This window comes from Vidua macroura, chromosome 5, assembly GCF_024509145.1.
Source record: "Vidua macroura isolate BioBank_ID:100142 chromosome 5, ASM2450914v1, whole genome shotgun sequence".
Lineage (NCBI taxonomy): Eukaryota > Metazoa > Chordata > Aves > Passeriformes > Viduidae > Vidua > Vidua macroura.
In genome coordinates, this window is record NC_071575.1 from 21155348 (window position 1) to 21172476 (window position 17129).

The following is a 17129-nucleotide window of genomic DNA, read 5'->3' on the forward strand; positions in this document are numbered from 1 at the left end:
AAATACCTAAAAGGCAGCTGGGTTGTGTGAAAGGAAATCAAGGGATTAAGATTGTGTCTCAGCTGAAAAGCTTTTTTGTGACTTCGGGAATGCCTCATATCCCATCTGTTAAATGGAGATAATACCTATCCCACAAACACACCATGAAGATAAATTAATTAATCTTACTTTAAGAGGAAATGGAAGTTCTGGATAAATGGTAGTATGTAGTAACACAGCAGTAGTGTCAGAAAGCTCACAATGGCACAGAGCATGGCAGTGGCAGCTGCAGGTCACTTTGGTAGGAGGGCACAGGACCCCCCTCAGCTCTTTTCACCTGCACCATAACTCAGGGTGCTCTGTGCTCTGTGGTGGTCCCAGCTCCTCCCCTGGCAGGCTGCATACCATAGCCAGTTGAAAATGCCTCACCAAGGGATGTACCTGTGGCACTGCCAGCTCTGCCAGGAGCTGCTCTGCAGCACAGACCATGTGCACACAGGACGCAAGGGAGAACTGGCAGCAGCTTTGGCACCTGCATGGCAGGAGGTGGTGAAAATGGGATTAGGAGAAGGAGAAAAGTGGAAGCTGGGCATCATAAGGCAACTCCTTTCTTTGATATCCCCAAGGGAAGTGTCAGATAGACACTTTTACCACAGTGAGAGGAGTGCTCCCAAGATTTCTCTCCAAACTGTTTATTCCTAACTTGTCTGAAGGTTGAAGTCTTCTGCAGCTCCTCACAGGCAATACCTTAACCTGGGCCATTCACGTAGAATCCCTTTTCAAAATTAGGGGGAAAGAGAAGTACAGAAACGCTGCTTTTCTCTGTATGAGCAGCATCCCAGTCATAAGAATTTCAGCTTCTTTCCAAGCCAAGAATGGACTGAACACATTCCTTCAGTGTTGTTTGACAGTCTGGCTCATTTTATCAAACCCAGTCAAGATGAATGAGACATGTGTTTACCCTTGGTGGGTGAGCAGACAAAAGCGGCATGTAATTGTCTTCTGGGTGCCTGCCACTCCATGGGGATTTGCAATCATTTTGAAAAAAAGAGATTTCCCCCATCACTGGAGGAGACAAGCTGGCACCTCAGCAGAAAACATAACACTTAAAATAGCTTTGAGAAACGTGGCCTTGAGAACTATTTTTGGATGAGGAAAAATGTGGTGTAAGGGAAGAATGGAGTCATGTATGGTAACTGTCACTCAAAATGAAAGGCTCTATAATTTCATGAAGATCAACAGATGTAGCACGTACAGGGAATAGGGAACACTAAGATAATCTAACTGGTCCCCAGGCTTTATTACACATGGTGATATTCGAGAAGTCAAGAAAGGCTTCCTCACACCAATCAATCTTAGGAGCTGGCACAATGGCATAGCTGACTGAACACCAATGTCACACCAAGTGAGCTGACAGAAACTGCCAAAGTTTCCTGCTCTGCCCAAGCTGATGCTGGATCCAGCTCTAGTTCAGCTGATGCTGCTCATTAAACAAGAAGGCTTTTGTATACAACCTTCCTTTCTTTGTGGCCACTTAAATACCTCCTATCACCTCAGCAGAAAACATAACACTTAAAATAGCTTTGAGTTTTTTCATTTTTAAATGAAAATAGCATTGAGCTTTTCCATTTTTAGTTTCTTCCTTTTTCTCCAAATTGTTGGCAGGCAGGAGTGTCATTCCCATCCCATAATCAAGCCAACCACAGATTTGTATTATAATCTGTGTATTAGTTCTCCATCAAGTTGCCACGGCTTCCAGACTATGTTCAGGACAACACAGGCTGCCTATGCCTTCCTCATTCTAGAGCAGATATTGTCCTTAGTGCTACCAGATAGCAGCTGAATAATAAAATCAACTTTATGTTTTGGTTGAGGATCCCAAATTTGTTCCTCAAGATCACAAACGTGGAGACACACAAAAGGGCTGATGAACAGACTTTGGGTTCTTGCAGACTGGTGTCTCCATCTGGTTGCAAGTCATATGCAGTAGAAAAAAATGAGGAGCTATATTTATATGTATATAAGTGCAGGAGAAACCCACGGAGGCCATTAGGGACAGGAAACCAGTGCAGTGATTTCTCAAGAAATCAGATGTGTTCTGGGACTGCGAGGTGAAGGTGAGCCCTGGAAAAGGCCGGAAAGAACACAATGCACCGAGTGGTGCGAGGTTGCGCTGAGCAGGGATAGGGGGCTATGGAGCTGGGCACCACATCCCCTGCTGCTGAAGCGGGGGGTCAAGCCGGTACCCATCACCCCAGATTCGCCTCAGTTCCTTATGGAAGCGCTGCGGAAACCTCACGCCGAAAGGCAACTCTGCGCCAGCGGGGCCGGGATCAAACCAGCCCGCGACGAGGGACCCGGCTATGCCCGAGGGCTGGGTGCCCCGCACTCCTACGGTCAACGTGACCGCCGCAGCCCGGCCGGGGGTTCCGCACCCACCGCGGGCCCCCAGCGGGCGGCCGCGGCCCGACCCGCGGCGGGCTGGCCGCAGCCCCGCTGCCGAGCGCGGTGCGGCGAGGCCGAGGCGGCCGGACCGAGCGGCCATTTCCCGCCGCCCCGTGCGGCTCCGCGGCGCCCGGAGCCCCGCGCCGGTCCCGCCCCGTCCCGCCCTCCGCCCGCGGCCCGCCCCGCCCCGCCCCGCCCGGCGCCGCCGCCGAAGGTTTCCGAGCGGGGGTCGCGCTGCTCCGGCGGCGTTTCCGGAGATTGCCGAGGGGCTCCGGCCCCTCCCCAGCCGCCGCCGAGCCCGTGACCGAGGCGCTCCGGTGGGTCGGAGCCCGGCGCGCCCGCTGCTGCTCCGGTCGCGGCGCGGGGCTCGCCGCCCTCCTCCTTCTCCGGCTGCTCCCGCTCCTCCGGCAGCGCCGGGCGCCGCGGTGACAGAGCGGGGCGATCGGGGCGGGGGGCGGCCGGGGCTCCGGCGGCGCGGATGGCGGAGGGCGGCCAGCCCCCGCAGCAGCAGCAGCCACAGCCGCAGCTCCTGGCCGGCGGCGGCGCGGGGTCCGCCCGCGGCGTGAAGCGGGAGCCGGAGCTGGAGCAGCCCATGCCCGGCGGGGACGGCGCAGAGGGCGGCCACAGCAAGCGGCTGCGGACGGAGGCGGAGGCCGACGGCGGCGGCATGCAGGTAGCGGGCAGGGCCGGACCGTCCACGGTTCTCCCTCCCTCCCCGGGGCTCGGCTGGGCCGGGCCGCGTTTGATTTCGGTTTGCGGGACTCGGCGCGTTGCGCTCGGGTGTGCGGCCCTTTCCCCGCGGGCAGCCGGGCAAGCGGGGCTCCCCCCCGGGCTCTCCGGGCCGAGCCCGGCGGCTCCCGGGGGCGCAGCCCAGCACGTGGGGCGGCGACGCGAGGCCCTGGGGGAGCGGGCACCGCCGGGCAGCCCGGCCAGCCCGGGGAGGCCGCGATGTCGGGGCCGGGTGCGGAGCACCGGCAGCGCTCCGGGGCCGGCGAGGTTTACCCGCGGCGCTTGGGACTTGTACAGCACCAGGAGAAATCCCGGGTGCTGCTTGGGAAGGGGGCAAGCGGGGTAGTGGAGCGTCTTCTGTGTCGGTTCAGAATCCCACGTTTCTGTCGTCTCCTGCCAGCGCGGTTTGATCGTCCCCAAAACATCGCTTGTTTCAGGTGCGTTGGCCTTTGTGTTTGTGGGGTGATGCTGCCAAGGTATTTCTGCCTCCCTTTGTCTGGATGTTGTGGAGAGTTGTTTTATTATGGCAGTTGCACTAGCCTTTGCTGCTTCTGTCTCTCGTGATGAGAATATCAGAGCTCTTTGGAAGCAGCGTGATTTATTCATCTGAGCTTGTTTCTCTTCTCACCTTTTCTGGGGTTGGTAAGCGCTCCTGGCTTTCCAAAGGGAGCATCCTATTCTTTCCAAGGTGCTTCTCATCAAAATGCCAAATGCTGGCCAACAGTCTTCCCTTTTTATTTCCCAGGCTGTCCGCAGTTTTCACACTCAAGATTTATTTATTTTTTAAACAGCTTGCGGCAGGAAGGTTTTGTTTGTGGTTCTGTCTGATGTTCAGCCTTTCACGGTGGTCTCTCCACCCCACATCATCGTGTTTTCCCAAGTGTGATGCTGTGGCCTGAGCGCTTGCTGGAGCTTCGTACCCAAGTGCTGCTGCTTGTGCTCTCCCAAGGGCCAGAGAAAATCGTGCAGTGCTCTTTTATCCCTTGAAGTAGTGTGTTCTCCCATGCAGGTGTCAGGTATGACTCGGGCAGTGTGTACAATTGCAAGGAGAAAGATGCTCAGCATCGGAGTATTTATACAGTGTGTCTTGCTAGGAGTTATGAATGAGTGCACAAGCATGGTGACATGAAATTCTTCCAGCTCTTCAGAGTTGAACTGAGGCAGAGATCCTGTGTAGTTACAGAAGGTGCACCAGTTTTCCCTGCATATAGTGGTTTAGCTGTCTGTTTTTGATATAAACCTGGGTAAATCAACTGAAAAGTGCCCAGGAAGGGACTTGGGCTGGTTTAGCAAAAGTCTGGGTTTTTTGTTTGTTTTTAATTGCAAATTAGTACAATTTCTCTACAGATAAAAGACTCCCCCCTATATTTACATTGAAAAGTGTCTTGTCTGTTCCATGAATAATGCAAGGTAGTAAGATTACAGTGTTCAGCCATGGGGCTACAACAATGTGTTTATGAAGCAGTGTGTGTAATGCTGGTGGTCATGATAGTAGGGATTGATTGTGGAATTAATTAGCAGAAAGCTGGGGTTTATTTCTGTACCAAATAGTGGGAAACAGTGGAGAAATTAGGTGAGGTGCAACTAGTGGAGCCCAATTTTTAAGTGTGTCTGTAGTCAGTGTAGCTGTTCTTCAGATTAGGATACCTGTATTGCACTTATTTGGCATTCTTAATTTTAATCTTTCCATATGTATGTATATGGAAAAATTTTTCAATCCTTCTATTATAAAAGATTAAAATAAATATATATATGCGTGCATGTATATATGTACAAATACATACCATCATTTGGAACTAGGTGATCTTTAAAGTCCTTTCTAACCAAACTATTCTATAATTCTATGTCCAGAAGTTTCCTTTGGCTTTTTTTAGTTTTAAAAAGTGTAGTTTATATAATTGGAGAATCTTCTCACGTTTGCTAGCAAGAAGTACCAAATTAGAAGCCAAACTTACCAATAACATCAGAGGTAGGAAAAATATGTTCTTTAATGTTTGGGAAATTCGGTATCTTTTTCCTTAAAAGACAAAACACAAGATTGTCCTTCATAAGGATTTCTGTTCAGATAGTGCCTTCTTTTGAAGTACCTTACTTTAGAATAACAGCTTCTTTTTAGTAAATCCTCTATGTTTAACTGTATGTAATGCTTACAAGAGGAATAAAGAGCCTATTCTTTGATGTTTTTTTTTTCCTCCCTCTCCTATATACTAGAGGCTTTCTGAAAGCTGGAAATAAGACCAGCAACCGTTGTACCTTGTTTTTCCTGGAGATCCTGTCAATTTTCTACTTCCTGTTCCAGAGCCAGGGGTTGTTGCTGTGTAAACTTGGTGACCTCGTGTTTGGGCTGATAGCAAGGAATCACGGAATGCTGTGCCCACCACCATTTCTTCTTTGAATAACCTCTACCTACCAATGGCTCAGGATATAAACACAGTGTGTAATGCTGAAATAAATAATTTAGCTGTAGAAATGACTAATGTAGCTGTAAAACGAATAGATTTTTTGGGGGTCTATTAGCATGAAATATCAAAACTAGGCTATAGGAAGATAAGCCAGTAGCTAGTTATTAAGACCTTGGGGCTGGGGGTGCCTAAAAGCTTCAAGTAGCCCTTAGATTTACTGGGCTTCTTGTTTTCTGCTGTCTCAGGCCAACATGCTCAGACAGCTTATGCAGTTAGGGTTTCATTATCTAATCCATCTTTGATCAGGCTGGATAAATGGTGTTTGGCCAGTGCTGATCTTGTTAGGAGGGTGGTGTAAAGCTGCTTGAGTTGGGATTGGGACAAATCGGATCATGGCTGCTATCTGCTTCTGGGACATATTTCAGTTAATCGTGGCGTGGGAGGAAAAGATCTACCAGGAACTGCTGGGTTTTAGCTCTCTGTTCCATAAATGGCAAAAGTCAAATGCTACTGGCCAGGAATGTCACCTGGAAGTATTTGGATAGGTTTGTAAGCTTTGGAAGTAAAGGGCCCCAAAGGTACTGCTGATAGAACTGTATAAATACTAGCAAGGAACTACCTCATGCTCTGTTTGCTGGCTTGGATGATTGAATCATTTGGATCAGCTTGCTGATCTGGGTAAAAATAATGCCTAACACAGGGGAGAAGACAAAGAAAGAAAGTTATATTCGCCTAAGTCACTTCTGAATCTGCACTGAAATGCAGTTGTTAATGCAGCTGTATTTGCTTGTCAGAAAATACTGACTGCTGCACAGATGGAAGAGAAAGTACCCTTGCAACAGTCTCTCTCCTCTGTTCCGTGTGTGATGAAAGATGAGAAGTGTTGTGGCTAGCTGGGAAGTGTCCCTTTCTCTTTGAAACTGCAGACAAGGGTGTAATTCCAGGGTGCTCTTTTTGTCTTCCCCTTCCAGGTGCTAGAGGTGTACCAGACAGTTTACACTGCTGAAAAAGTTAGTAAAATATCTTCCCCTTGCTTTGCATGGGTTGAATGAGTTAATCAACTCCTCTTTTAGTCCCCAAGCTGAATTTTGATTTAACTTTTTTATGGGGTCTAGGTTGGTTAGGAAATTAAAATCGTACTTGGTGGCAATACATGGGTGGAATTAGATGCAAGGTGTGAACAGAAGTAATCCTTGTTCCTCTTTCATGAATGAGTTGTGTGCTCAGTATCCCTGAGTATTTGGGAGAATGACTCTTCTTGCAACCGTGAGCTTGGCCAACTGGTCAGGACAGACAGTTCGTGCAGCTGTGGTCTGTGCCTTGCCCAGTCCACATAAACCTTTAGTGGCAGCAATGAGTGGTGACTTTGTGTTGTCATTCAGCCATGTCAGCACAGGGTTCATAAAGATGACTAGTGGTGTTGAGATCAGTCCCCTGTGACTAAAAGATGATGTAATCGACGACAAGTCTTTGCTCCACAAGAAAGTCTGCGGTTTCTCATCCTACCGTGAGCCAGAAGATGGTCTGTGACAGCCTCTACCAGCCTGACTTCTTCCCAGCACAGTGACTGGAAACCTTGAACTGCAGGGTGCCACAGAAAGGGGAGAGTGGGGACGTGGCTGGTGCTTCATGCCAACCGTTGTCCTTGTTCAAGCTGTGGCCTGTTCGTGATGCTCCAGAGGATGGCAAGAAATCAGTCTGCTGATAATTTCTAGATAGGTTTGAGTTTACAAGTAAGAGGGCTGGCTGGGATTGTAATCGAGATGGGGGCACTGAATAACAGCTTTTGTGCTGTAAGGGGCCTTTTGGAAGTCTGTATTTTTAAGTCTTACACAAGAGAACATCTAGTTCCAGTAAATTGTGGAAAAGCTGTGTAATCAGGTTAGCTTTTTCCTCCCTCTTATTTTTCATGGCTGTCTTTGTAAAGAGATGCAGAGCAATGCAGGGGGTACAAGATATTATAGTACCAGAAATGAAGTTCCAATCTTTTGACCCCTGTCTTGGATCCAGGATGGGGTTTCCTGGGATGCTGTTTCGACAGAGTATTGCTGATGTGATAAGATGTAATGAATCACCTCTAAGTTTGTTGTTGTTTCTCTGTTTGCTTTTGCCCTTTGTTTTTTTAAATATTTGAATGTTATGAGTTAGACTTGACACAGTCTGGGAACACTTAGAAAATCTCCAGTTCAAAGAAAACCTTTGGCAAACAGACTGAAAGTTGGGATTTTAGAGTTGTTAAGAGTGCTTTAATTTTGGCTCTTTTCTTGCCATATTTAGGAAAATGGAAAGCCCAAGTGAAGTATTCTGCATGCTTTAGTACTTCTCCTGGCTCTCTCAGTATTTCTCTGTAGACTCCAGAGGTTTGTGTTTAAAGGTGATGGCCACATTCGTGAGGTTGGAAGCCAAACAGAGATCTGCCTCTACTGGAGATGGTTTCCTTCTGCATATGTGTACCAGCTGTAGGCATAAGCTTTTTATTTTTCCTTTCAAATTCCCATTTAGAAACACGAGTGCTCTGGTATTTTGCAGGAGGCCTGGTCTCTCCCTTGTACGTTGGAAAGGTTGCCCACCTAGCTGAGTTTGGAGCTCCCAGGCACATCCTGTGGAATACCCTCTGTCGGCTGTTCCTCCCAGTGATGCAGCAAGCAGGGCCCCTGCCTTGCCCTTCTGCACTGGGGGCTTGCCCTTTTGTGTTCAAGGTTGTCTCAGAGATGTGCTGGTCACTGAACATTTAGCAGCTGTGTTCCTGTGCTGGCTTCATGCTTTACTATGACTGCCCTTTCAGCCATTGCTGCAGTGAGGCTGGTGGCAGCAGGAGTACCAGAACACATGAGATGCAAAGGAGGCAGCAGTAAAATAAAATAAAATTAATCAACTGCTTTGTTTGCCCTAGAGGTAGGGAAGCCAACCTGAAGTTGAGATGGATCTGAACAGGATTCTGTGTGTGGTCTGTGGCCCCCTGGAAACTGCTGTTGAAGGACATAGCCCTGTTAGCTTAGAAAAATAAAGCCTGTTGTTAGCAGTGTTTGGTTGGCTTCACAGAAACCTCTGCCCCTCTGGAAAATGTTAGGAATCACATTAGTTGAAGATGTTTTAAAATCTGTCACTCTATGCTGCTGACTTGCCTTGTGGCACTCAGTAAACCTTAGTTTTTGTATGAAGTGAAAGAGGAGGGCAGATGTTTTTGTTGTCTGGAAATCTCTTATTTAATTTGCCCGTCTTTGATATTACTTGACCTTCTGTCTGTGTGTTTGCTGTTGAAATGCAGTGGCTGAGGGATCAGAGGAACATCCAGAAGAGAAGTGAGAGAAGCAATTAGAGGTAACGAGTTCCAGTTCATTGAAGCATTCTGTTGATCTACATCTTACAGTGGTATTGAGTGGACACCCAAGTGTAGCTGTCATGAGATAATCCCAGTGTTTAGGGATTAGAGCTGCTTGACTGCATTTTGGGCCTTAACTCCCTTTGCTCTCCAGTAAATTTAATTTTGCTAGCAAGCTTTTATAAATTCAGTTTGAAAGATGTGTATACATTTCCCCCAGCATGCTTCCCCCTCCCTCTGCTTCGCTTTCTTGCGTGCATCTCATTTTTTCCAGGTTGAGTTAGAGATATTTGTAGCAGCCAAGTCCAGCGATGGCATTGGTAAAAGATGGACTGGGTAAAAGAGTCCTCACCAGTCCTGGACCATGCCACCCTCCTGTCCCTGCAGTGTTCCCTGTCAGGGCTCTGCCAAGCTGTCCTGCTGAGCTGTGTCTGGCTACCTCTCCTGCAGGAAAGCTTTGCTGAGAAAGGCCACATAGTTTTCTAGATTTCTAACCTGTGTTCTGGGTTCTGGAAGATTTCCAGGGTGTTTGTGAACCTTTGCAGTCTCTCACTCATTTGGCTTGTCACACATACATACAGCATCTATCTAAACCACCCCTGTCAGCTCTCTTGTTGGACCAAGGGACATGGGACTCCAACTCCTTAGCAGTGATAGGAGGTATTTAAGTGGCCACAAAGAAAGGAAGGTTGTATACAAAAGCCTCCTTGTTTAATGAGCAGCATCAGCTGAACTAGAGCTGGATCCAGCATCAGCTTGGGCAGAGCAGGAAACTTTGGCAGTTTCTGTCAGCTCACTTGGTGTGACATTGGTGTTCAGTCAGCTATGCCATTGTGCCAGCTCCTAACCTTTGGAGTGTGGGCAGAGGGTACTTGTGGTTCACACTGATTAGAAAAGAGGCAATGAGATCTTCTACTTGGATAGGACAGTGGGATTCAGGCTGGCATGTTTTGGAAGTGGCTATGTATTACTGGGGCTGTTGCTTATGTTTGCCTTTGTCTAGGAGAGTTTATGGTGCAGAAAGATGTGGATGCTTGCTTCAAAGAGCATGGAATAGAAGCACTTGTTGCTTTTCTTGCATTACTTTATTGGGTTTTATGTGCTCATAACTGCCTCAGCAATAATGCAGGTAGTAGCATAGAGATCAGGAAGAAGCTGCACCAAGTTAAGGGGTCAGCACTTTTCCCTCTGACTGTGCATAGCTAAATTTCTTTTAATAGAGAGGCTAAAGAATCAACCTTATGTGGCTTTTCTGTGTGTCACAAATATCAAAATATGCTCCCAGAGGCCTTTGAGGCCTTGGGATCTGGATCCGGCTCAGGTTTCTTCAAGGGACTGGAGCACTGTGCACTTTAAACTGAGGCTTTCTGCACAGCTTTCCCACTGCTATTTCTGTAGGAGATTCTTGCAGACATTTGAAGTGGTTGTCACTGTTGAGGGTGATGCCCAGGAAGAAAATCCCACCAAGGCATCACTAAAAAGCCTTGATTTAGTGCTGTGTGGGCTGAAGGGAGGCTCTAGCTGGGATTCTAGTGCTATAAATTGCTGCTTGTGGTTGCTGTTCTCCTGCCCGGATAGGGGTGGGAAGGTCGCCTTTCCTCCAGCCTGCTCACTGACCTCAGGCAGTGAGGTGGGGGGAAGGCCAGGCCAGGCTCTGCCCAGCTGCAGGGCTGGGCACCTTCTTCCTGGGTCCCCGGATCTGCAGGTGGAGTTGCCAAGCATGTCTCTCCGAGCAGCTCCTGAGCCATCTCTGTCTGGCTCTTTGATTTTATTTTGTTCTGTGTCTTTGCTTCCCTTTTGTGGGAATAAGAAATGAGGGGAAGTGTAAGCAATGGCTTCTTCATTACCCTTTGTACTCTGCTGTCCTGGAAAGCAGGTCCATCAGAGGGCTCTTTCTTACCCTTGTTTCACGTTAAAAGCCCTGTTTAGCTTTGGAGCAAAGCTGGACCAGGATGGAGTAGATCTTGTAGGTGCTTCTCCTTGTCTATAGGTACTAGTTCTTGAAGCTCAGCTTTGGAGTGACCTGGGTTTTTTCCTGGCATTTAAGACCCCTCTCTGAGTGGTGCTGCTTCTGCTTCCTTGAGTAGGACCAGCCACCCAGCATGGGGAGATCCAAAAGGTTCATTCAGGGAAGGAAGCCTAAGCTGTGATGTTGCTGCAGCAGGTGGAACTGTGGGGCATACCAAAGGAAGTGGGGGCTGGCAGCATGGTATGGGCAAATGTCCTGGGACTGGTGGCATGTATGAGAGTGGGAAACAGGTGTTTGTGTTACAGTGGCCTCAGGAATGATCTGAATCATGGGGGGAACTGAGGCAATAAAGTGTATGCAACACTGCTGCTGATTTGCAGCAGCAGATCTTGGACAGCCTGCAGGAGAATCCAACTGGCTTCTGAAGCACCTGCCCATCCTGTTATTTGTTTTGTCCAAAGCTGAAGTTGAAGTGTGTGGAAATGCAGAATGCTCTCTGTGCTCTAGTTCTAGGAGGAGGTGTGCAGCTCTGCAGTCGTGCTGGAGTTGTTTGTCCTGGGTGGTCTGGAACTGCAGGTGCTGTCTCCTCCATGCAGAGGATTGAGGAGACAGAATGTGCCAGGGTGAGAACCTGTGCACAGCAGGCTGCAACTGGGGAGACTTTAATTCCTGGTACATCTGCATTGAAGGGGCTGGAACTCATAGCCAGTAACTGCCCAGCAGGAGAGTGTGACAGGAAGGCATCATGTGAGGTCATAATTATGTGGTCATACCTTTTATGTTTTTAGAGATGACTTCATCTCCACAAGTGCAGCAAATGGATGGTGATCACTGAGGCACTATTAAACTTAATGTAACCAGTTAAAATGGGTGTAAGGTCAGGTTTTGGACTATCCAATATTTAATTTCTTCTCTTTCATCTCATGTATGACCTCAAACTGAATATACTGCAGATAACCTAAACCTTGTACTGAATACAGACCTATTAATTTTTAATGGTCTCTTCTACAGTATTCACCACTGTAGTGTGGATGCTTCACAGGTACTAATGATTTTATTTTTTAGTTTCCTGAGAAGTAGAAAAGGTATACTGTGTCTTACTGTGGAAGTGGGGGATTGAAGTACCTGGTAGTAAGACCAGTTTTGCAACAAAAAAAAAAAAGGATTGACATTTACAATCTAATTTATTTTTATTTGTATTTTTGATTGTAGCTGGGGCTTTTTTACTGGGTTTTGATGATGTTTTAATCCTTGATCAACAGCTCTCTACAGCTTCCACTATATATATGATGCCTCTTGCTTCCACAGACTGATCCTTAAGGGTGTCATGTTGGGCAAATGTACAGTGATGTTGTCTTTATCTTAAAACCCAGCAGAATAGTTTGAATTAAGGAGATTAGTCAGCATCATAGTGAAATTTTACTTGGAAAATAAGGCTTGAAATCTAACTAACTTTTTAAGTAGAGTGGATGCTGCTTGTCTTAAACTACGAAACCACCTAACTTTTGGTTTCTGCAGCTGTTTATACTACTCAGAGCACGGCACTTCTTAGGCTTGAATGAAGCAGGAATTAGGAAAAAGTACCACATAATCGTGATTTATTGTAACATCCCTGCACACGATGAAACACTGGAAGTTGCATGGATAGTTGCTATTTTTTAATCTGCAGCCCTTGACTTTTGTAGTTGCTATTTTAGGAGAGAATGTAGCTACACTGCCTTTTGAGTTAAAAATCATGTTTTGGTCTGTTAAGAAGCAGAGAGCTGCTGTGTGGACAGCAAAGGCAGGAACTGGCTCCTGACCTGTCCCTGTGCTGGCTCCCAGTGGGGTCTGGCAGCTCTCCCTTTCCTTGGAGCACAAGTCTCAGCGTGGTTGCTTGTGGGGTCAGTGAGGAGGACAGAAGCATGTTTGCTGAGGAGACTTCATGACACATTAGGGCTGCAAAGGAATCCTGCCACTTGGGATACAGGTGTCTTGGGTGAAAAGTACCTGGTTGATCACGGACTTGGTATCTCCTTTTTGTTTGCTGAATAATGAATCCTTCATGCATCCCATCACTGCCTTCTTTTTATTGCTTCTGCATGGGTGTTCAGTTCTCCATGAGTGTTCAGTTCTCCTTAGCTGAGTAAAGGGGAGGCCAGAATTGTGTTATAGGGCTGGGGTTTTGTCACCTTCAGAGAGCCCCAGACAACAAACCTAGTTTTGGGCTGGATGCCTGATCTTATTGCTAGGATTGTCAGACTACAACATTGGAAGTACTATAAAGCTGTAGGTGAAGAATAAACACCCCATCCCACTGCTTTTTGGAAAAAGGATATAAAGACCAACCTGGCAATGCCTTTTTTGTGCCTCTGGATGTGTTATGGGAATTCCCATTGCCTTGAAGTGAGGAGAGAAGATGAAGCTGGTTTTCTCTCCAAAGCTCAGATGAATCCAGTAGAGCCCTGGCATCTGCTAGTGTCACCAGCTGGATCTAGCAGGTTTTTCCCAATCTGACCTTTATACCTAAACACTGCTTGGCAAAGTCTGACTTCCTGGGCTGGTTGGATGTCCCTAAGAGTGGTGGTCTGTGTGCCAAGTGCCTTATGTTGTGAGAGCTGAGATGTCACAGTCACAGACAGAGGAGACAAGGCCATCGTTGTCGATGGTGAGATGGACTTAGCAGGAGGTGATAGTGGCATTTGGGAACAGTGCTGTCTATGTGATGGTTAGATATCAACCATGGGCCAGAGAACACTTCAGAGAAGAGGAGGAGAATGTAAAAGGAAATAGACCAACTGTTTTGATTGTCAGATAGAGAGGGTTACAGTGGAACTTCACTTTGTAGTGTTCCCATCTGTTGTGATTTAATCTTAGCTGGCAACTAAGCCCCACACAGCTGCTCACTCCTTTCTGCTGGCATGGGGGAAAGAATCAGAAGACTAAAAGCAAAAAAACTTGTGAGTTGAGATAAGGGCAGTTTAACAGGTAAAGCAAAAGCCACACATGCAAGCGAAGGAAAGCAAGAAATTCAGTCACCACTTCCCACAGGCAGGCAGGCATTCAGTCACCCCAGGGAAAGTGGGCCTTCATCAAGTGTAATGGTGATTTGGGAAGACAGACTTCACTCTGAAGTGAGTGAAGTCGTTCCCCCTTTCTCTTTCTTCCCTCAACTTTATATGCTGAGCATGATGCCCTGTGGTATGGAATATCCCTTGGGTCAGTTGGGGTCAGCTGTCCTGGCTGTGTCCCCTCCCAACTTCTTGTGCACCCCCAGCCTTCTCCTCACTGGTGGGGTAAAGCAGAAAAGGCCTTGACTCTGTGTAAGCACTGCTCAGCAGTAACTAAAACATCCCTGAATTATCAACACTGTTTCCAGCACAAAACCAAAACACAGCCCCTTAACAGCTACTGTGAAGAAAATTAACTCTATGAAAGCCAAAACCAGCATACAATCTGTCTGTCCATCCCTTCTCTCAGTGCCCACTTGTGACCTGTCAGTGCTGTTGTGATGGATGTGGATGTGGTGAATGAGGCTAAGACTGATATTTGAGTATATGTTATCTGACCACCTGATACTTGTCGATGTACCTATATATATGTCTTTGTGTGGCTTTGCCAGGAAATTGAAATTATGTTCATAGTTAGGTCTGGTTTTTGTGATTGTCTCTGTCCCCTAATTAGATCCTTCCAGGAAAGTCTTGCTGCATTTTATCATCTTGCCTGATCTCTTCTGGCTTTCAACAGGAATATCATATAGTCAGCACCAAATGCTACAGTTTCAGAAAAATAAGTTTTATCTGTTGATAAATCACTGATTTGCACCACTAAGAATTCTTCATGCTTTGTGTTCTGTTTTGAAACCTCTCTGTCTATAGGTCTGATAACATATCTGATTGTATCTCTCTCTTTCAGCCAGACCAATGTATAAGTTCTCCTGGAGATGGTTGTTTCCTGTGGGGAAGGTGTTGACTTGAGTAGATGGAGGTGCTATGAGACTTCTTCTGTGTGTATTTTCTTCCTGTTATTTATTGCTTAAAGGGTTAAGTAAGAACTCTGCTGGTCAGTGGGTTGATGTTTTCATCTTGGGCAGTATCAGGTATTTGTGACTGCTTTGCATGCCAGGAGTAGCATGAGTTGGGTTTACTTCAACCACTACCCCTTTAAGGACTAGGAATTCTTTGATGAGTGATTACACTTAACTCTGTTCTCTTAGTTGATGAATGTGATGGAGCATGTCCATGTTCCTTGGGAAGGTTTCCTTAAATAGGCATGACCTTTCTAGTGAAAACAGGAATATAGTTTTTGCCTTTTTCCCCCCCAGCATGGTATTTATTTCACTTTTGGGCCTCATGATTACTGCAGACGTTTACCACAGGAGTAACTCATAGGCTTGGTAGCTTCGTGGGGCAGAGTTTGGCAGCTCCGTTGTTCCAGCATTTGTTCCATCCTTTCTGTAGCAGCCACTATTTTTGACCTTTGGTGACCTGGTTCTCCTTTCTATCCTTTCTGGCATCCAAAACTCTGAGGCATCAGAGAAAGACTAGCCAGTCTGCATGTTTTAATATGTAGATGGGGAGTGGATAGTGATTCAGTAGATCTGAATCATCCTGTGTTCTTGTTTCTGTTGGGTTTCAGTAGGTATGTGGAATCTGCAAGAAAGTTGGAGAGAATGGTCCTGTTACCTCAGAATGAGGAACCCCCTGGCTGTGACTTGAATGTGATGACAGTCTGCCTGAAGTAGTGCCTGTCCCTGACCATCCTTGGGAAGTGTAGCAGGAGATGGATGTGTTTGACTCTCCTGTGCACTGAAACGTTCCAAGATGCCTGGTGTCAGCTAGTCACTGTTGCTGACAAGGTGTTAGCAAGCTCTTTTATGAGGTTTGTGTTTAAAAATAAACAGAAAATCTCAGTGCTTGGGTTCTCATGTCTATTGTAAGGTATTCTGTGAAGTTGGTTCTCTTGGATTTGGTGCTTGATAAAGAGATGATGCATATAGTCTGGAAAAGGTGCACTACAGTGGACGAACTGACCGGACCTGCTGGCACAGTAATATCAAGTGCTTTGTCTTGTGTAGTTTACCTAATCCTCAGGTAAATACAAAGTACATTCTCCTAAGCAGTTTCTTATACTGCATCACCAGTTTCTTGATGCCTGAAATGATGGAAGTTTGCAGTTAAAGATTCTGAGGTCTGTAGATCTCTCTGCTTGGTTCTGGGATTGGCAATTTTTGCTTTTGTTTTTAGGATAGGATTTTAAAGACAATCCCTAAATCTCTGGACCCCTTGGGCAGGAGTAAACATGTGGCATTGTTCTTCTTCCATGGGTGAATTCCTACCATTGTAAGGCTTTCTCTACCTCTGACTTCCTGGGCAGGATTTTTGATAATGAATACAGTGACATTAAGTAGGGGAGAGCTTCTAAATAAGTCAGTTCCCAACTTTACTTTGCAGATAAATATTTTTTGTATCTTGTATGGATTTTCCTGGGGTACAGAGTCTGTTAGATGGTTAGCTTTGCTCTCTGAACAAGATGATTATACACAGATGGTTATTGCATAGTGCTCCTTGTGGAGGCAACCATCTTCATGAAGTTGCTTGAAAAAAATTGCTGTTGCATTTGTACAGGCTGCATTTGAACAGGTGCACTGTGAAAATAAGATTGCAGTGGGAAGGGAGCATGGGATGTGGTTATCAGTCATCTCCCAAAGGCTGCTCTGGGCAGCCAGGGCAGGTGGTCCTGCCCTCCCTGGTGATTCAAGGGGTACTGTCACGTCTATTAAATTAGCCCTGGATTGGAGTTGCTGGAAGTGTGTCTAGTCAAATACTAATTCAGCATGTTGTGTGTGAAGCTAATTGGCAGGGTAGAAAAAGCAGTGTTGACTGTAGGAAACTTTCTTCTTACCTGCAAGAGCTTAAACAGTAAAAATGTAAAATATCCAGTATGAAAATTTCTTCTTCCTTGCATGGTTAGCAGTGATAACCAAAAGCAAATTTTTCAGTTCTGTGTTCAGAGCCCTCTGATAGTATTGTCATGGCTTGTGCTTCTGTTTACAGATTTCCCATGTAACTGAATTAAATTAACAAGACCAGTCAATTTATTGCTGCTGTATTTAAACCCCTGGGCAGCAATGAGTCTGGCAAGGATGGAGCATCATTTTCATGTGCTGCTTGGAAAGGGAGAATGTACAGCGAAATGAAGTGGTGTTACTGTTTGGGGGAGGGGTTCACAGTCATGGCTCAGGTGGCAGATGAAGAGAACTGTAGGTTCCCAGAAGTCTTTTGTCCACTGCTTCCTGTGTAGC

General features: G+C 46.6%; 1 protein-coding gene and 1 long non-coding RNA gene across 9 annotated transcripts in view; one reads left to right on the forward strand and one right to left on the reverse strand.

Moving 5' to 3' along the window:
- The first annotated feature begins 2902 nt into the window (after window positions 1-2902).
- Window positions 2903-17129, forward strand: part of RBFOX2 (RNA binding fox-1 homolog 2) — a 171059-nt gene continuing 156832 nt past the window's right edge. For all 8 annotated transcript variants that reach the window (XR_008437083.1, XM_053977393.1, XM_053977395.1 and 5 more), the window contains exon 1: window positions 2903-3097. Coding sequence is in view for 7 of the 8 variants with exons in the window: in XM_053977393.1 (XP_053833368.1) it covers window positions 2903-3097 (195 nt within the window). In the remaining variant the exon portion in view is untranslated. The remainder of the gene's footprint in view (window positions 3098-17129) is intronic.
- LOC128807210 (uncharacterized) lies at window positions 12896-13382 on the reverse strand. Its single transcript, XR_008437084.1, has 2 exons — window positions 13175-13382; window positions 12896-12967 (listed from the first exon to the last, which is right to left on the reverse strand). It is a non-coding gene; the product is annotated as an uncharacterized LOC128807210 (long non-coding RNA).